At 37.1% G+C, this 16,471-nt stretch overlaps 1 protein-coding gene across 4 annotated transcripts in view; it reads right to left on the reverse strand.

Moving 5' to 3' along the window:
* Positions 1 to 1,713: 1,713 nt before the first annotated feature.
* Positions 1,714 to 16,471, reverse strand: part of CLCN3 (chloride voltage-gated channel 3) — a 63,008-nt gene continuing 48,250 nt past the window's right edge. For 2 of the 4 annotated variants that reach the window (XM_079306459.1, XM_079306462.1), the window contains 5 exons: positions 12,474 to 12,660; positions 10,799 to 11,197; positions 8,814 to 9,030; positions 6,429 to 6,504; positions 1,714 to 4,815 (listed from right to left, as the gene is read on the reverse strand). In XM_079306459.1, coding sequence (XP_079162585.1) covers positions 4,657 to 4,815; positions 6,429 to 6,504; positions 8,814 to 9,030; positions 10,799 to 11,197; positions 12,474 to 12,660 — 1,038 coding nt within the window. In that variant the 3' untranslated portion in view covers positions 1,714 to 4,656. The remainder of the gene's footprint in view (positions 4,816 to 6,428; positions 6,505 to 8,813; positions 9,031 to 10,798; positions 11,198 to 12,473; positions 12,661 to 16,471) is intronic. The other 2 variants (XM_079306460.1, XM_079306461.1) reach the window with 1 other exon arrangement.

Consider the following 16,471-nt stretch of genomic DNA (forward strand, 5'->3'; position numbering starts at 1 on the left):
CGAAGGGAGCACGGGAAGGGCGGCCGAGCCCAGCATTGCTTGGAGCACCTGCAGGCACCGTGCCAGCGGCTCGCGGCGTCACCCCCGCCTGTGCCATACGGGAACCGAGCCCTATGTCCCTGCTCCAGGTGATAGTTCTGCCCTTCCGTGTTTCCCAGCTGTGTCCCACCCCTCAGGAAAAGCACGCCCTTCTGTGGCAAAGCACTATCCCTGCTCTTACACTGCTGGAGCTGGCTCAAGTTGGAGGAAGCTAAGGGGATGAAGGAAATGCTGACATTACAAGAGAAATCAGGAATTCCACAGCAGTTGCTACCTTGCTAGTCAGAAGAAGCCATCTCCAGTTTTAAACATTAAAAATTAAACCCGAGTGATTTTGTACAAGGTGCCAATTAATTGTTTTCAAGGCCTTTAGCCCCCAGTTCTATGTTCTTGTTGCACTTGGTGGTTTATTCTCAGGTGGCTGATTAAAGTAACAGTCCAGAAAAAATGGAAAATAACACTTGCTCTTACTCAGCAGCCCTGCCACCATCCAGTGGCTTCCACTGTAGCAATTCACATCAGTACTAATGACAGCAATACTAATTACTGCTGACAAAGATGACAGGCCACTAGCACCATGCTCAAAGGTACGTTATTTCTACTGTTTTAAGCAAAGGATTGTCAGTTATATGTTACTTCATGGTAGAAGGGAGCTTTGGAGGTACAATGTAGGTTAGAGTGCTGCAAAAGTATTGCGAGTTTCAAATGCACCAGGTAATCACATGCCACAGCTACTTGTGTAAATGTAACAACTTCACTCCTTTCACTCAGCATATTAATGTCCCAATTATTCAAGCACAAACATTCACAGGTCTAGAGTTTTGTTTTATATATAAAAAATTCAGGTACTTCCCATGTTACTCTCCTTTTTATGTTTCAAGAACAGGAGACCTTTATATAAAGGCCCAGTAAATCATAAAAGTAATGCAAAAGTAGAATCAAGGAAAGGTTTGAGTTGGAGCGTACCTTATAAGTGCAACTTTTAAACTGTTACATAAATATGAACTTAGATCTGCAAAAATAAGGACCTGAGACTGGACATGATATTCATGTATTAACCCCTGATGGAGAAGGAAATCTCTTACAGCAGCTGCAAAATGACTGATGTGCCATGTGTTTTTAAACTAGGACTGACTCCTTAGTAGGGCCTGCTGCACTAGAACAAGGAGTAGTGGTTTTAACTAAAAAAGAGGAGATTCTGTCTAGATAGGGAGAGGACATTTTTCATTATGTAAGTGGTGAAATATTGAAATGGGTTGCCCAGAGGGAAGGTACATACCTATCCCTTAAAGTTTTGAATGGATGGGGCTCTGAGTGACCTGATCTAGTGAAGGTTGGAATGAGGTGATCTTTAAGGTCCCTTTCAACCCAGGACATTCTATGATGTGTACATCAACAAATGGCTTTTACACAATAAAAAGATCATTTACTTACAATTATTTTAAATAAAAAAGATTTTGTTTTTAATTCTGTAATGGAAAAATGCCCCACCTTAAGGCAGGTTGGTTTCATGGGGTTGATTTGGCTACTGCTTTGTAGCCAAATGCTAGCCAGTGTAAATACTTGCATTCTTTTCGTCAAATATTATTACTAGTTTTGTATGTAAAATTCCTAGCTGTTAATTTTCTCACAACTCTTTGTTTATGAAAAAAATGAGAAAACATGACAGAACAATAAATGGTCATACAGAAATTTTTAATGCTTGATTAAATCATCACAGTAAGGAGAATTTTTACTGTAATGATATGCAGTTCTACCACACTATTATAAATAAAAACATTAAGATCAATATTAAATACAGCTCTAGGCGACATCACAGATTAACAAAGAATGCATTCTTCATGAACCAGTATCTGAATGATTTAAAAAATAAAAAAATGCTGACACTTCCCCCTCCCATCCACCACCTTTTTTTTTTTTAAATTTTAAATTAGTAACTTGAGTAAGGCGCTGCAAGTTTCACGTTAGAAATTTTTTGTTGCACAGCACAGGCACACATACTTCATTAACAGAACCTCTACTGTATGTTTACCAGAAGACATTTTAAATGTCAACAGGGAAAGCTTAGCAGGTTAAGAGTAAACAGAGATGCACAATTTATGTGCAGCACTCGGGATCCACACAGAATGAAACACAGCAGGAGTGTGAACTGTATTTTCATTTAGACAGCAGTCTCTAGAATTAGGTGCACGTTAATACAGTACACACAGCAGTGTTTTACAATAATCAGACATGGCAGAGATTTCAAACTGATCTAAAGTGATCTTTGTATGAGTTTGTATTCTTCCACTGTAGAAAAAAAATCAGACAACAGAAATCAGTGTCACAGATAACTTCCAGAGCTGCCTTCTGTAAATGGGCCAAATCCTGCTCATTGTGAAGCTTCCTCTTCTTCAGGCTTATGTAATGTAACAGCAAATTTTTAACAACTAGTATTAACTTCACATGGAAGAGTACAGCTGGTTGTTGCCATGCTGCTATTTTTACATAGCCCAATTCCCTGTTTCATTTCCAAACCTGTTTCTAACACAGAGCCTGATCACTGTGATTGCCCTGGCACATTTCACTTTCTATTGGTTCCAGGTGCTGCTAGAGCTGACATGATAAAATGTAGATGGCAGGTTTTTTACTAAGAAAAAACAGTTAAAATTCAACAGTGCACTTACTTAAGCACAGCCATTTTTGTGGGGCTCACCAAAAGTGCCAGAATTTTGGTTCATTGTCTTATTGTACAGATAAAGTCATACTGAGTACTTTGTGAATAAAGATGTTTGAGGTAACTGTGATGAATGCCTTAGAGATATTTAAGATTATTACGTTAGACTTTTAGTGTTTATATTCTTGTCATTTTTGCAGTCTTGTGACCATAATTGCTAAAAGAAAGACATTTTATCTAACCTTATATTACAAAATATGATTTTTGTCAGCCAGATTTCTTAATTTTTTTCCTCCCTAATTTAGGCTTATAGCATATTGTCATTTTTCATCTGTATGCAGTTCTGGTGGTGGTCTGATAAAATGAGTAGGAAACAAAACAATGTACTGTAAAGAAGTTAGGGGGTCTGTCAGTTCACCTCCAAGTGTGTATGTTGCTACTGAATTTTAAAGTCCTGCCAAAGTTTCAAGTACTGGATTCAATTCTGCCCTGCTGCTCAGGTGTGATTACATAACATTTATACCTTTATATACTTGTGAGAAAAGAAGAGTCAAAAGCAATCTAGCAGTTGCTTTCTCCTATTACTTTTAAAACCCTGCAGGTTTTTATTTTGTTTTGTTTTTAAATAAAACCCTACTATTACTGTTCCAGTTATCTGCTAGTAAAGAAAAAAAGGAAATCCAAGGTAACGGCAGTGAAAGTTACATTTGAAAATTATCTTGTATGTATGTTGGATCATAAAGAAGCCATTTTCTTGAAACCCTTCATCTAGTTGTAAACATTTGCTAATCCTCCATTATTTGCAGAGGATTATGAATTATTCTATAAAATCACATTAAAAAGGTAATTAGTTATGTGAGATATTAACTGATTCATATTTAATAGATCTTTTAAATCCATACAAATATAAATAAAGAATGGTAAAACTTCAAGAAAAATAATATACATTTAGTGCAAATTATGAGTTACATTTCTTCCTACCATGTCAGCAGTGGAACGTCTTTTGTGGAGAAGAAAAAATAAAAATGACTGTTCTCAAATTTTACAAGGGCGAAAAATATCTCCAGTGTTGAAGCATGCATTTCTTTTACCAGATACACGTATACAGAATTGTTCCAGCTCTTAAACTAGTAGAATAGCAGTATTTTTCCTTATACTGCACAACATTGGTATATATCATAGTGTGTTCAATAATACAAAAATTGCATAAGACCAGGTCTCATTATTGATATTTTCTGCAGCAAAACCAGTATTTTCCTTTAAAGTACTGGTTTCATCTTGTTTTATTTTTCTCATATCACGACAGCACACGGGTTGAAAGAAGTCTCACATGGTTCTTGCACAGTATTACCTGTTCAATCTGGTTTTGTTGCAGTGGATCTGCACTGCCCCAAGCATTTCGTGATGTACGAACTTACACATTTAATGGCACAAGAAAAATCTCCCTTCTTGTGATCATACCTCAGTAACTCACAGTACATCTCAATATGAGAAACAACTGCTTCAAAAGGGCACACCAATTTTAAAGAGGCTTTGTTACGGCTCAGGAGAGAGAGAAATAAAGCTCTTCTGGAATGTAGAAAGGTGACGAGTAATAGTTAATACGTTTCATGAGTTAACACAACAGTTTTCAATGTAAAAAGGGCAAGACCTTTCAGTCTCCACAAGATGGCTCAATTCAGAACGATCCCTCCAGAAACAGGGATTAGTAACACATCTCTTCAATGCTGAAGTACCAGGCTGGGCTGGAGAATGGCACCACTTTGCACGGCTCACCCACTGCACTATCATGGCAGACCTGATGTCTCGGGACGCATCCAGTGCAGGACAGCAGCTCTCCCTTCCCACACGCCCATCAGCCTTCCACCTCACCACATGCTCCCCCAGACTGACTCCTGATTGCCAGCAGCACTGTTACGTAAAAACACAGCTCGTCTCTGACTTTAGAATTTTTCCCCAGACTAAAGTGTTGTGCTATTCAACAAATGAACCTCCTCTTCTGTTTCCTCTCTCTCCTCAGCTATGGGTTTCAGTTGAACATTATGGAGGCGGGGTCTTGGTTTGCCGTCTGGGCCATATGACGGAGGATATCTTTTTTTGTTATAATGCCAAGGAGGCGCCTGAAAAGGATAAATGGAAGACTGATGTTAATCCGAGCAGGAAAATAATGAAGTGGAACAAATCTGTAGCCAAGTCCTTTTTGTTGACAGGAATAGAGCAAAAGTAAACAGCCTGATTTTCTTACTTAAACAGAAACATTTTATTTATCAAAATGTTGAGGAACCACCAGTTTGATAAAACACAGCAATGCTGAGACACCGTATCAGATGGTCTCTGATAGCTGTAGTCCATTTTAATGAAATACAAGTCATACAGGTAGAGCCCATTACAATTTTTATTTAACTTTTTGTTTCTACAAAAATCAAATTTTGATTAGCACATGCCAACAAAAAAGTAACAAAGAGGGATAAAGAAAAGAGAGGCATGAAAAAGAAGTGATAGTGATCCCATTTCATAAGGGAGGTGTTCCAACCTAGCCATCAGAAGTGATGTACCGCTCGATGGCCCCAAATCAAGCAATTCAAACTCCCCTTCCCTCTTTTCTTAAACCAGAAAGATCCTTCCAGTCTGACACACTGGCTCAGATTGAATGTATTCATAGGAGCACACTGTACTAGCCATGAAACTTTTGTATAATAAACATCAATTAATTAGTTTTTGGAGTTCATGACTTTAGAAAAAAAATAAACTGAATAATAAAATTTTCGTTTTCCAATTTAGATACTGTGCTCTTATGACAGGGTCTCTTAAAACTATAACTGCAAAACACCAAATAGAGTGAGGCTGTCCAAAAGGATAATATCACAAGAGAAGCAAAGAGCAGAATGAATGAGCTGCTGCCCTTTTTATTCTGGTTAGTACATTTCAATTTGTCTTATTAAAGGACGCATGAAATACTTGTGAAATATTAGCATAAAATGAGAACATAAGTAGCATGTTTTGCACATAAGCAGCTAAACATGGTGGGTATGTTTAATAGACATGGAACTAGCAACCCATGTCCAAACTAAGGCAAAGTGTACCACCTATCTAAGGGGTTAGTTCACAACATCATGGTTACAACTGTAGATTCTGAAGTCAACAGTCAGCATAGTAGTAGGCCACTTGGCTGGTATGACTGCACATTTTGTAAAGGAGTACACTGCTGTAGGTAACAGCAGCAGAATCACAGACTTTACATAAAATCGCAGGACTTTGCTTAAAAATAAGAATATTTTTTAAAATCATGTTGATAAAGGGGGATTACAGGGAAAATCTAATGATGCAATTAAAACATGCTTATCTTTGCTTCTCAAAAGATGTGATACTTTGCTATTTAAAGCTGTCCAAATCGGAAAAAGAAATTGGCATATAAGAAAATCTTAATTTGCAAAGGCAGGGAAAAAGTATTCCTAGCTGCGTGCCTTCCCACCTGGGGAATTCAAGAGATCAACCATCTGGACTGATGTGATCTCAACAACACAAGTATTCCTTTAATGTTGTGACTAACAGTACATTCACATTTACAGCTTCATTTCTACAAAAGGATTTTGCACATCTTAAGTTTAATAAAAATTTTGAGCATAAGAAGATTGTTGCTCAGCCGATGTTGTAAAAGCCCTGAACAGTTCACAAGTTTCATGCTTCCTGACTTCTAATGTGTCTAATTATGAGATCTGATATATCTAATCACCAAGGGTTCGACGTGCTGCTTTAGTTGCTCGAGATGCTCTAATATGTTCTTCTTTGTGATGATCCCCAAGACAATCCTGCAACAGATTATGTTATGCTAATAACTGTGTGTGAAATCAAATTTAAAAAAAAAAGTTCTAATCATAATGAAAAAGGATTAGAGCAAACTAAAAACAAAAAAAAAAAAAAAAACCAAAAAAAAACCAAAAAAAAAAAAAAAGAAAGAAAAAAAGAAAAAAAATGAATGGTTGCAGGAAAGCTAATGAGATAATTAAATGAGAATTTACTTGAAAGTCAGGACCCTTTCCCAAATTTTGCTTTTTTCCTTTTTCTCCCAAAATGCTGAACATCATCCCAGAGCAGTTATGTTTCTCATATCAGATACACATCAGGGTAGCAAACTTTATCTCTTCACCCTGAATTCACATATTTTGGGGTTTTAAAGGCACTGATATGAAAATCTATTTTATTTGTTTAATAGTTATTTCTCCTCACATACAGATAATTACTCACAACTTAACAAGCCACAGCAGATGAACAAAGTAATAAATTGTGTAAAGTCACATCAACTGAGGTTCGAAGGTGCCCTACAGAACTGGGCTATCTGGTGTCCTTAGACAAATTCAGACAAATTTCTTGCTCATGACAGGACAAATCAAGAGCAACTCCCTGCCATGGATATTCTGGTACAAATCTGGAGAAGTAAGGCTCAGTCTTCTCTCTGTCATCTGCACCAATTTCTGTACAATCCAATCGAGATTGGAACCAGTACATTGATGCAAGTCTTGAAGCAGGTATATTCAGTTTGCAGAAAATCCACAAGGCTGATGTCCACAAGGCTGTATGCCATGACTAAACACCACCAGTACTAGTATTTATGATCTGCTCTTCTTGTAATGACAGTGTGCTCGTGGAATGTCACAAATTTGTAAACTGAAGTAGGATAAAATAAATATTAAAGCCATCCATACTTCCTGTTATTCTATCATAAAATAGTTAAAAATTTTTAGCAGAGCTTGACGAATTTGCACAATCAAGCTTTCTTTAAAGATTTTAGCATCAATGTCAATGTTTGAGCACTCAACCACAACAGAAACTATGACAAAAATTATCACAGTAAATATTTTTCAGCAAAGTTCTATCAATTTCAATTTCCCTCCCCAAAACAAGAATAACTGCATGCCCCCACTAATTTCCAAGTGTCAGATCATTTTGTCCTTTCCCTACCAGAGAAAGGTTTCTGGAAACACTACTTGCCATTCCATACAGAGATGCATTGAAGAAAAAAAAAAAAAAAGATAAAAACAGGCAGGAGAACATTTAAGTAAATTTGTTTTAAAATACATCTGAAAAAAACTTGGAAACCAATGCAATATTTAAACATTTGCCACATATAGCAGCAGTCCTTTTGCCCATAGAAAAACTAAGGAAGTCCCAGTCATTTCAGATTTCTTGTCCCAAAGACATTGATCAATCCTAAATACATGAATGAGCAGACAACATTTCACTCCCCAGATGCCTTAAAAGACATGCTAAAGGGAATGGAAGATACTGTGGTAAGGAGCTTTGATGTTGCATGTCAAGTGTTTAATGCAAGAGATATAGGAAAGCAGAATGTTAAAGGAACAGCTGCACAGAAAAAGATCATGTAAAAGAAAACAAGGAGCAGTTTAGATTAGAAGCAATCACAATGAACATTTAGTTTCCATGCCAGGGGCTGATTTATTTAGTACATAATCACAGGACAACTCCCAACAGTCTCACTTAGAAACATTCTAAATCTTAAAATTTCTTTCCTGAAATATTTTGAATTGTAGAAACAAAAGTTGCAGATCGAAGTTCCAGAACTAGCAGCAGTTTAGATGTTAGTATTCCAAAAAAAACAAAAGCTTGGTGGTAACTGCTCTCACTAGACTTCAGAAGGAGAGATCCTTTCTCCTTTACTCTTTATGAACACAGTATTTGTAGAGGTTCAGTAACTGCTGATGCATTTCATGTTGTCAGAACATAGATAATAACCAGGAAATACAGGCCTTAGATTGTGCAGCACACAAGACTAAATTTCTGCAAGACAAGCTGTGTTTCTTCCACATGCAAGTCTCACAGACCAAGCTTGCTGAATGGCAGTAAATTTTGAACAGAACATCATAAAATGACTGAAATCATCTACCTGCTTACTTGGAATACCAGGGAGGCATAAGAATTTCAGAGAGGTGCTACAGCAAAGCACATTCTTAATGAACAGCTGGGGTCCTCAGTTGCAATACCAAACATATGGGTTCAAATACCATGATCCTGGTGTATATCCTGGTTCAAATACTTTGATCCTGGAAGTGAAAATGACTGTATCTAACAAAATGCACAGCACTGCTGCCACTTTACTCACCCATTGTGTGTTACAAGGCACTGCCTCAGACCCAGCTTCCGGAAAATATCCACCACTATTTCCATGGGTGTGTGGTCTGTCACGGTGAAAGGGCTCATATCAAGTATGCTTCTGAGCTTCAAAGGTCGAGGGCTTTCTGCTGGAAGCGATGGGGTATGCTGGGCAAAGCATACCCTGGAACTGCCAACAATCCCCTCCTGCTTCTTTCTAGCACTTTCTTTAAGAAAGACAGGGAAGGGGGAAAAACAGCAGAGGAAGAATTTACATTCTTGGAGTAAGACGTTAGTGCAGACAGCTCAATAAACAAGCTCTCACAAATGTTTCCATAGCCACTGCTTTATCCCCAGGAAGTAGTTGTGCAAAAATCACAAAAGCCATTTGCTTTAGTCATTATTTAACTAATTTTCTCACACCAATATGTAAATTTTATTTACTATAAAGAGACAGAAAGGTTAAAAAATAATATATTCAGCTCCTGAAGATACTGCCAGGGAAAAGTCAGTCTCAATTAACAGCCCTCTGAACCTTTTCCTAATAACCAGCCTAAATCTCCCCCAGTACAACTTCAGGCCACTCCCTCAGGTCTTGTCAGCAGACACCACAGAGAAGAGATCAGTGCCTGCCCCTTCTCTTCCCCTCCTGAGGAAGTAACTGCAATGATGTCTCCCCCTCAGTCTCCTCCAGGCTAAATAGACCAAGTGACCACAGCTGCTTCTCATACAGCTTCCCCTCAAAGCCCTTCACCATCTTGGTGGCCCTCCTTTGGATCATCTCTGATGGCTTTATAACCCTCTGATCTGGCAACCAAAACTGCCCTCAGCACTGGAGGTGAGGCCGCCCCAGTGCAGAGCAGAGCAGGACAATCCCCTCCCTTGCCCAGCTGTGATGCTGTGACTGATGCTCCCCAGACAGGGTTGGCCCTCCTGGCTGCCAGGGCACTGACTCTTAAGACAGACACAACCCAAGACTAAGCCATCTTCACTGTACAATCTCAGCAGCTGAAATGAGTCTCATCTCTGAAAGCATATTCTAAGAAGGATGTTCTGCTATTCCCCCATTTACTCAAGTAAATGCAAACTTAAACCAGTATGGTGTCAGTAATAATTTCCAAGTTTTGTACATTCATACACATCCTATGTAATGTAATACCATGGTATACACAATATAGTAGTAAGATCACAGGCAAAAATCTGACTGAAGTAAACAGTTCACAAAACATGTTTTAAAAAAGTTTTTGGAGACTTCTGTCCCTTTCTCAAGTATCTTTGTTTAAGAGAAATGTATAAAAGAAAAAGTAGTTTAAGATGCAATTCCCTCCCTTATTTCATGCACTAAATGTTACAGTGTTGTAACATTTTCTTACATAACAGTGTGTTCCTTCCTTTGGTTATGATATTAACCTCAAAATCCACAGAATTTTTCTTGCCAGTGCACAAAGCACCATCACAAGTATCACACAAGCACTAATACTCACCCAGAAAGAGATGTCCCTCATGTGCTCAGGGACAAATTTCCCATTACACAGATTGAAAAACATAAACCTAAAATAATTAATACTGCACTTATCTCTCCATAATACAATCTTGGTTGTTATAACAAATATAAATTACACACTGTCAGAAAGAAATAGCATATACATTTTAAAATTACTCGGACAGCAATTCTCACAGAATACTGCTGGTCAAAAATGAGAATTACCCAATTACTCGAGGAAACGAGATACTATCAAAAGACTCAAAAAACTAAAAAATACCCCATTAGATGTTTTGACCTACTTGAGTATGACAACTTCTGTTTTTACAACAGAGACAAATAGATGACGATTTTCTTCATTTCAGAGCCTGCTACTGAAGATATATTATCATATACTTAAATCAACCTGGAGTCTAGAAACATACAAAGTAAATTCTATTTTAAATATAAAATAATATAAAATGATTTAAACTGGCGAACATAATAACAATGCAATACTGAAAGTTAATTACCTATTGCAATAGTTAAATCTCTTCTTAGAGCAAAACCCACAAGTCTCTGGGATTCTTTAGACATAATAACAGGAAAGCCATTATAGCTGGTTTCGTTGATCAAGTTTTCTATGTCTTCGACAGTCATGTTATCCTGTGTCAGAACTGCTAAGGGCGGGTCGCTTCTCCGAGGTCTCATCACATCAGCAGCCAGTGTGGTGTGAGTGAATTCTTCCTTTGCATCCAAGAAAGGATACCCATTCAGTCGGATGTGTGCTTCATAGATGCCTTCCCTACCAAAGGCATCTCCTACCCACTTACTGGTCATGACTGCAGCCATTAGAGGCACAATATATTCCAGCCCTCCTGTTAGCTCAAAGACAATAACTACCAGGGACACAGTCATCCTTGTCACACCACCTGCAAGGAAAATGACAGCCAGTAACATTTGAGTATCAGGTAACAGTGATTTCAGAATCTTCTGTCCTCCTGTGGAGACCTACAAACATAATTTTGACATGAGAGGACATCTGACAAACATCCTTCTGCATAATACCAACAGAAGCAGACAGAGAAAATTAACACAAAACTTCTAGAAGCGAAAAAAGAGAGTTTTAGGGAAAATTCATAGAAAGGGAGGTAATAAAGGGTATTGGAAATCATGTACAGTTATTTAATGTACACTACGAATAAAACTATGTATATCTCCATACCACATCAGGGTTAAAAGCATTGAGAAATGCAAGAACATCCAGTAAGATAAGAATTTGAAAAAAGAATGGAACCAATGCAAAATGTCACAGTAGTAAATTAACAGCTATGTTGTCCAAAGGATTAGGAATTTAATGCTGTTGCTTAATCATTAAAGCTAAACAGAATTATGAGCTGATGAAAAGAAATCTCTTTCTTGGACAACAGAAGACAGGGATTATTTATTTCATTATTATTTAAAATAATTTTTCTCTACTAAGGTTTCTGATGCCGTATCTTCATTCAATAAAATAATCTACTGTCCTTCAATGCATTCAAGAGCAATTCAATTTGCACTAATAAAAACCAGAACCACCTCTCCAAAACCTAAATTTGTATTACTAGTTTGATTGCCCAAACACTTTTCCTTAAAGAAAAGGTCTACTTGCAGAATCTGTCCTAACAGCTTTTAAGTTGAATTTCTAAGCCCACCAAGGCTAAACAAGGATAATTTTAGGTGTCCAACTTAAGCCTCTTTCCATAAAGCTGATTTTCAACAATTAGAATTGTTAAAAGTACCTTACACACTTCTAAAACTTTTGTTTGGATTTTGAATTTCAAGAATAACTTTTGCAATTCATGTAGATGTGACAGCTGATCACACCACTTCAACTAATACTTTTAACTGTACTTGCCACTGTAAATGCTGTGCTTCATACATTTCAAGGAACTGATTTTTCTGATCAATGTAGTAATAACATCTCTTGATACCAAAAAGAAAAAGTGGAGACTACTAAAATTTTCCTATTTCTCATCAATTTAGATTTCACATTATTCCTCAGATCACAAGGATTTGCAGGTTTTGTAGAGATATGTATTTTGGAGGGAAGTTCCTATAAATAGTCCTATAAAACTATAAAAACTGAACAAGTTTATATCTTCTTTCATTTTTGAATTATTTTTATATATGAAGAAATCAGATACTTATTTCTTATATTTTATTTACCTAAGCATGCAGCAGCACCAACCATAGCATAAAGACCAGGGGTAATACAGTCAGCTCCAACTTCACACCACTCCTTGAAAATGAACCAGTCATGATGGTAGTAGGCCAGCTGCTCCACTGCAATTCCTACAATCCTTCCTGCTATTGCTCCAATTGCCATACTAGGTATGAACAACCCAGATGGAACCTGCAATAAAAACAGAACTGTTGTCATGCTGCCGTGAACATACCTGACACATTGTTTAACAAGTGATTTTTTTCTATTTTCTTTTTCTGAAAGAGATACAAATGGTCAAACTGTCAAGTTAAAACCACTTAAAGTGACCTTGGAAGGTTAGCAGAACTTTACAGAATGCTACTGATATCTCTGATTGACCTGATTAGCAGAAACCATTTTATGAGCATGTTTGTTTATATCTTACTGTGTTTAAGAGAAAACCTACTACCAATACAGGACCACAGACTAGACTCAGAGCCAACAGCACAATCCTCTGCCATTGCATGTCCAGTGGGAGCTGTGCTAATCATGCTGAAGTGTTCCTTATCATTTCCTGTCTCACTTCTTTTTTCATGTTTTTCAGTCAACATTCACTTACTAAACAGGACTGACTGCCTCCCTAAACTGCTTCCTGACACTGCTATAAATTAACTAAACAGGTCATTTTTAAAAGAGGTATTGTACTATTATTGCTATTTCCTATAAAATTGGTGTATATAGAATGCTAAACACACTAACAGAGAAAAAGGCAAGACAATCCCTACTGCAAAAAGTAGGTAATGTAACAGGTTACAGAAAAAAGAAGATCCTTCTGTCATTTTAGCTATTGAAAATGTTTTTCTGCTACTAACTAAAGCCTTGTCACATAACCATGGCTGAGTAAAATATTACTGCAAACTTGCTTTTATCAGCAGTTTCATATAAAGAAACTGTTGTGTATCTTTTCTTCTCCTTATGAAGCTAATCTTTCCAAAAAACATACTGGTACCTAAATGTCTCAATAAACTGTAAATGCCTGCTGCTTCTCCTCACAGAAGTTGTTAACATCAAAATATTTTATACTGTGACTGAGGTACAGCTGTGACTACAAAAAAGGAATAAAAATTTTACTTTGTTTAAATACACCTCATCCCATCTTTTTGAAATAACATATTGCATTCCTGCTGCAACAAGACACATCATCTAATTTTTCTTGTACTGTGCAGCTGTGAAATTTAAGTATTGTGGAATTCCAAATAATAGATTTCTGGTGTTCAATAGCTGGTGCAGAAATGTATTTCAGAATTGTTATTGCTGTTAGTATTATAATACTTTGTCTGTATTTATGGTTGCAAAGATTTCTACAACAAACCAAGGAAAAGCAAACACAGTTTATAATTATTATTATTCTTTTATATTTTGTCTACATTTGTGGTTGCAAAGATGATTTCTAACCAACAAACCAAGGAAAAACAAACTTTGTGTTAGACAGTCAGCAGCATGGGTTTTGAGAAAAGGTTTAATAATCCTTAATTCCTATACTGAATTACCTAATATTTCAGTGTTTATAGAGGTAATATTCAGTGCTATTATTTTAGTCTAGTATTCAAATTGCACATTTATACCACTGCTGTTATTTCCCACAATTAATTACACATCTAAGCCCCTTCCTAACTGCTAAAATCAATTTTTTTTCCTGAGTGAAATTCTTTCTTGGTGAACAATACAACAGTACCCTGGAAAAATCCATACTTCCAATAAAAAAGTAACTTAATAAACTTTTGAAACTGCCTCAGATCCTACTGTGCTAGCAGTATGCCACAGAAATTCAGTCTCCACATGAAAATTGCATCCAAATTGTTTCTGGTCCTTTGGTAATATAAGTTTTTATGCACTAGCTGCTTCTCTTCTTTCCATCATACATAGATAATGGTTCAAGTCTAACTGTAATAATGATTTTACAGGTCCATTTTTTCACATATGCCCGTGAATCACAAATCACAAAGGGAAGAGGAATCTTCACAGAGAAGCAGCAAGGGAAAACAGCTAAGTTTTTCCTCTTCTCAGCTTTCTTCTCTGGGGCTTGGCTTTGAGCAAGCTCAAATTACACTCCAGAGGAAAAGATTTGTCCTGTGTCACATATGTCATCTTTAGAAGAAGCAAGGATTAGGATATGTGTCCAACTTTCCACTTCTTTGGTAGTGCAGTAGTGCATTTAGACACAGGAACTAATCTACTGATAACAGGCACTACAGTATAGGTACAAAAGCATGGAAGGAAAAAAAAACCAACCAAACCAAAGCAAACAAAAAAATGCCAAACCCCTGCCATATCAGCATCCTGGTAATGCATGTCCAGAGCAGTAATAGCAGCAGGAATCACTTTGCCCCACTGGCAGCAGCTGGGTAGCTTTGCTTACCTCACAGGAAAACAGTTCCTGTGGGGAAGATACGTGTTTGCAGATGGCTACACCTCCAGGAACAGATCTGGAGAGCCCAGAGGATCCTTTATAATGATTTAAATGACAATGTAATATTATTTCTTTTCTTTTTTTTTCTTTTCTTTCTATTTTGAATTTGCTTCTTTTATAGAGATAAAGCCTAAAGCAAATAAGTATCATTAAAGTAACATCCTCATCTCCAGATCCTGGCTGACATTCAAACCATCCACATGCTTTAAAGCTTCCAAGAAATTCACGCAGCACAGTTCCATCAATGACAGCAACACGACTCCTTGCCTACTGACAAGGTAATAAATATATTCTCAAAACTTCCCAAAATTATTTCTACCATGCTGAAGTTCTGAGAAAATAAACCAAACCCAAACGAAGTATAAGTTCTCCCATTCTGTAAACCAGTGAATTCCAATATGCAGTGTGACCTTGTGGTGACAACCCCATGCAAAAGAGCCAGATGCACAAAAACACACAAATGGTAAAACAATGTCCTAGATATAAAAGAGCCACAGTAAGTGAATACAAAAGTAAACAACAAGTGGAAGCAGTTGGAGCACAGAACATTGTCTGAATTACAGACCTAAGGAAGACTAGCATTTAAAATACATAGTCTAAGATTCCTCTTACTCACCAACCATCATATAGAACATAACTTCAAATACAACCTGTAACATCTTCTAAAACATCGAAACATAAGAAACACAACATGTTATTGTTCTATCAGTTACAGAATAGTCAAGGTTGAAGCTGCTGCCCCAGACTGTCTACCCCTGCTCAAGCAGGGTCATCTACAGCAGGTTGCCCAGGCTTGTCACCAGTCAAGATATGAGTATTTCCAAGGATGTTCTCTGCACAGCATATTCCAATGATCAAAGAAAAAAAGTGTTCCCTTATGCATGTTGTTACATGAAACAGCACCTTAAACTGAAAAGTTAAGGCAAATTTAAACACAAATCTTGCTTAGTGAATACTCTACAGGAAGTTTGCATTGAGACACATATGATAATGACGTAGTTATAAAAAATTATGAAGGGAGCCTGATAAGATGGAAAATTATGAAGGCATGGCAGTTATACATCATCATTCAGAAAACTGCCAAAGACTGGGGAAAATCTGAAGCCACCTACAAAACAGATCTATGAAACAACTGGGAAAAACAAAAATTACTATGCTTGTAATGGAGAAGAAATTTCCATTACAGTCACATGAACTAAGCCCTCTTTCTCATCACAACATGCAATACTGGAAAATACAGCAAAAGAAATCACCACTGCCTCCTTTTAACATCTGTAGTGATTACATTTATGTGAACAATGAGGAGAGTGGATATAAGAATTACCACCAAGTAGTGCAAGGGGCATTCTATTTTTCTATTCTTTTTCCAAGTAACAGATTAGGGAACCTGAGTGGTTATGCTGAACTTTGCTCTTGGAAATTTTAAAAACATCCCTTTTTGCTGAGTCAGGTCCATACAAAGAGCCATCCATCCACAGTTATTGCTCCCTACTCCATTTAGCACATTTCTACTCAGCTGAACAAAGGGCTATTCTGAATTTAATTAAAGTT

This window comes from Erithacus rubecula (genome assembly GCF_903797595.1).
Source record: "Erithacus rubecula genome assembly, chromosome: 5".
Taxonomy (NCBI): Eukaryota; Metazoa; Chordata; class Aves; order Passeriformes; family Muscicapidae; genus Erithacus; species Erithacus rubecula.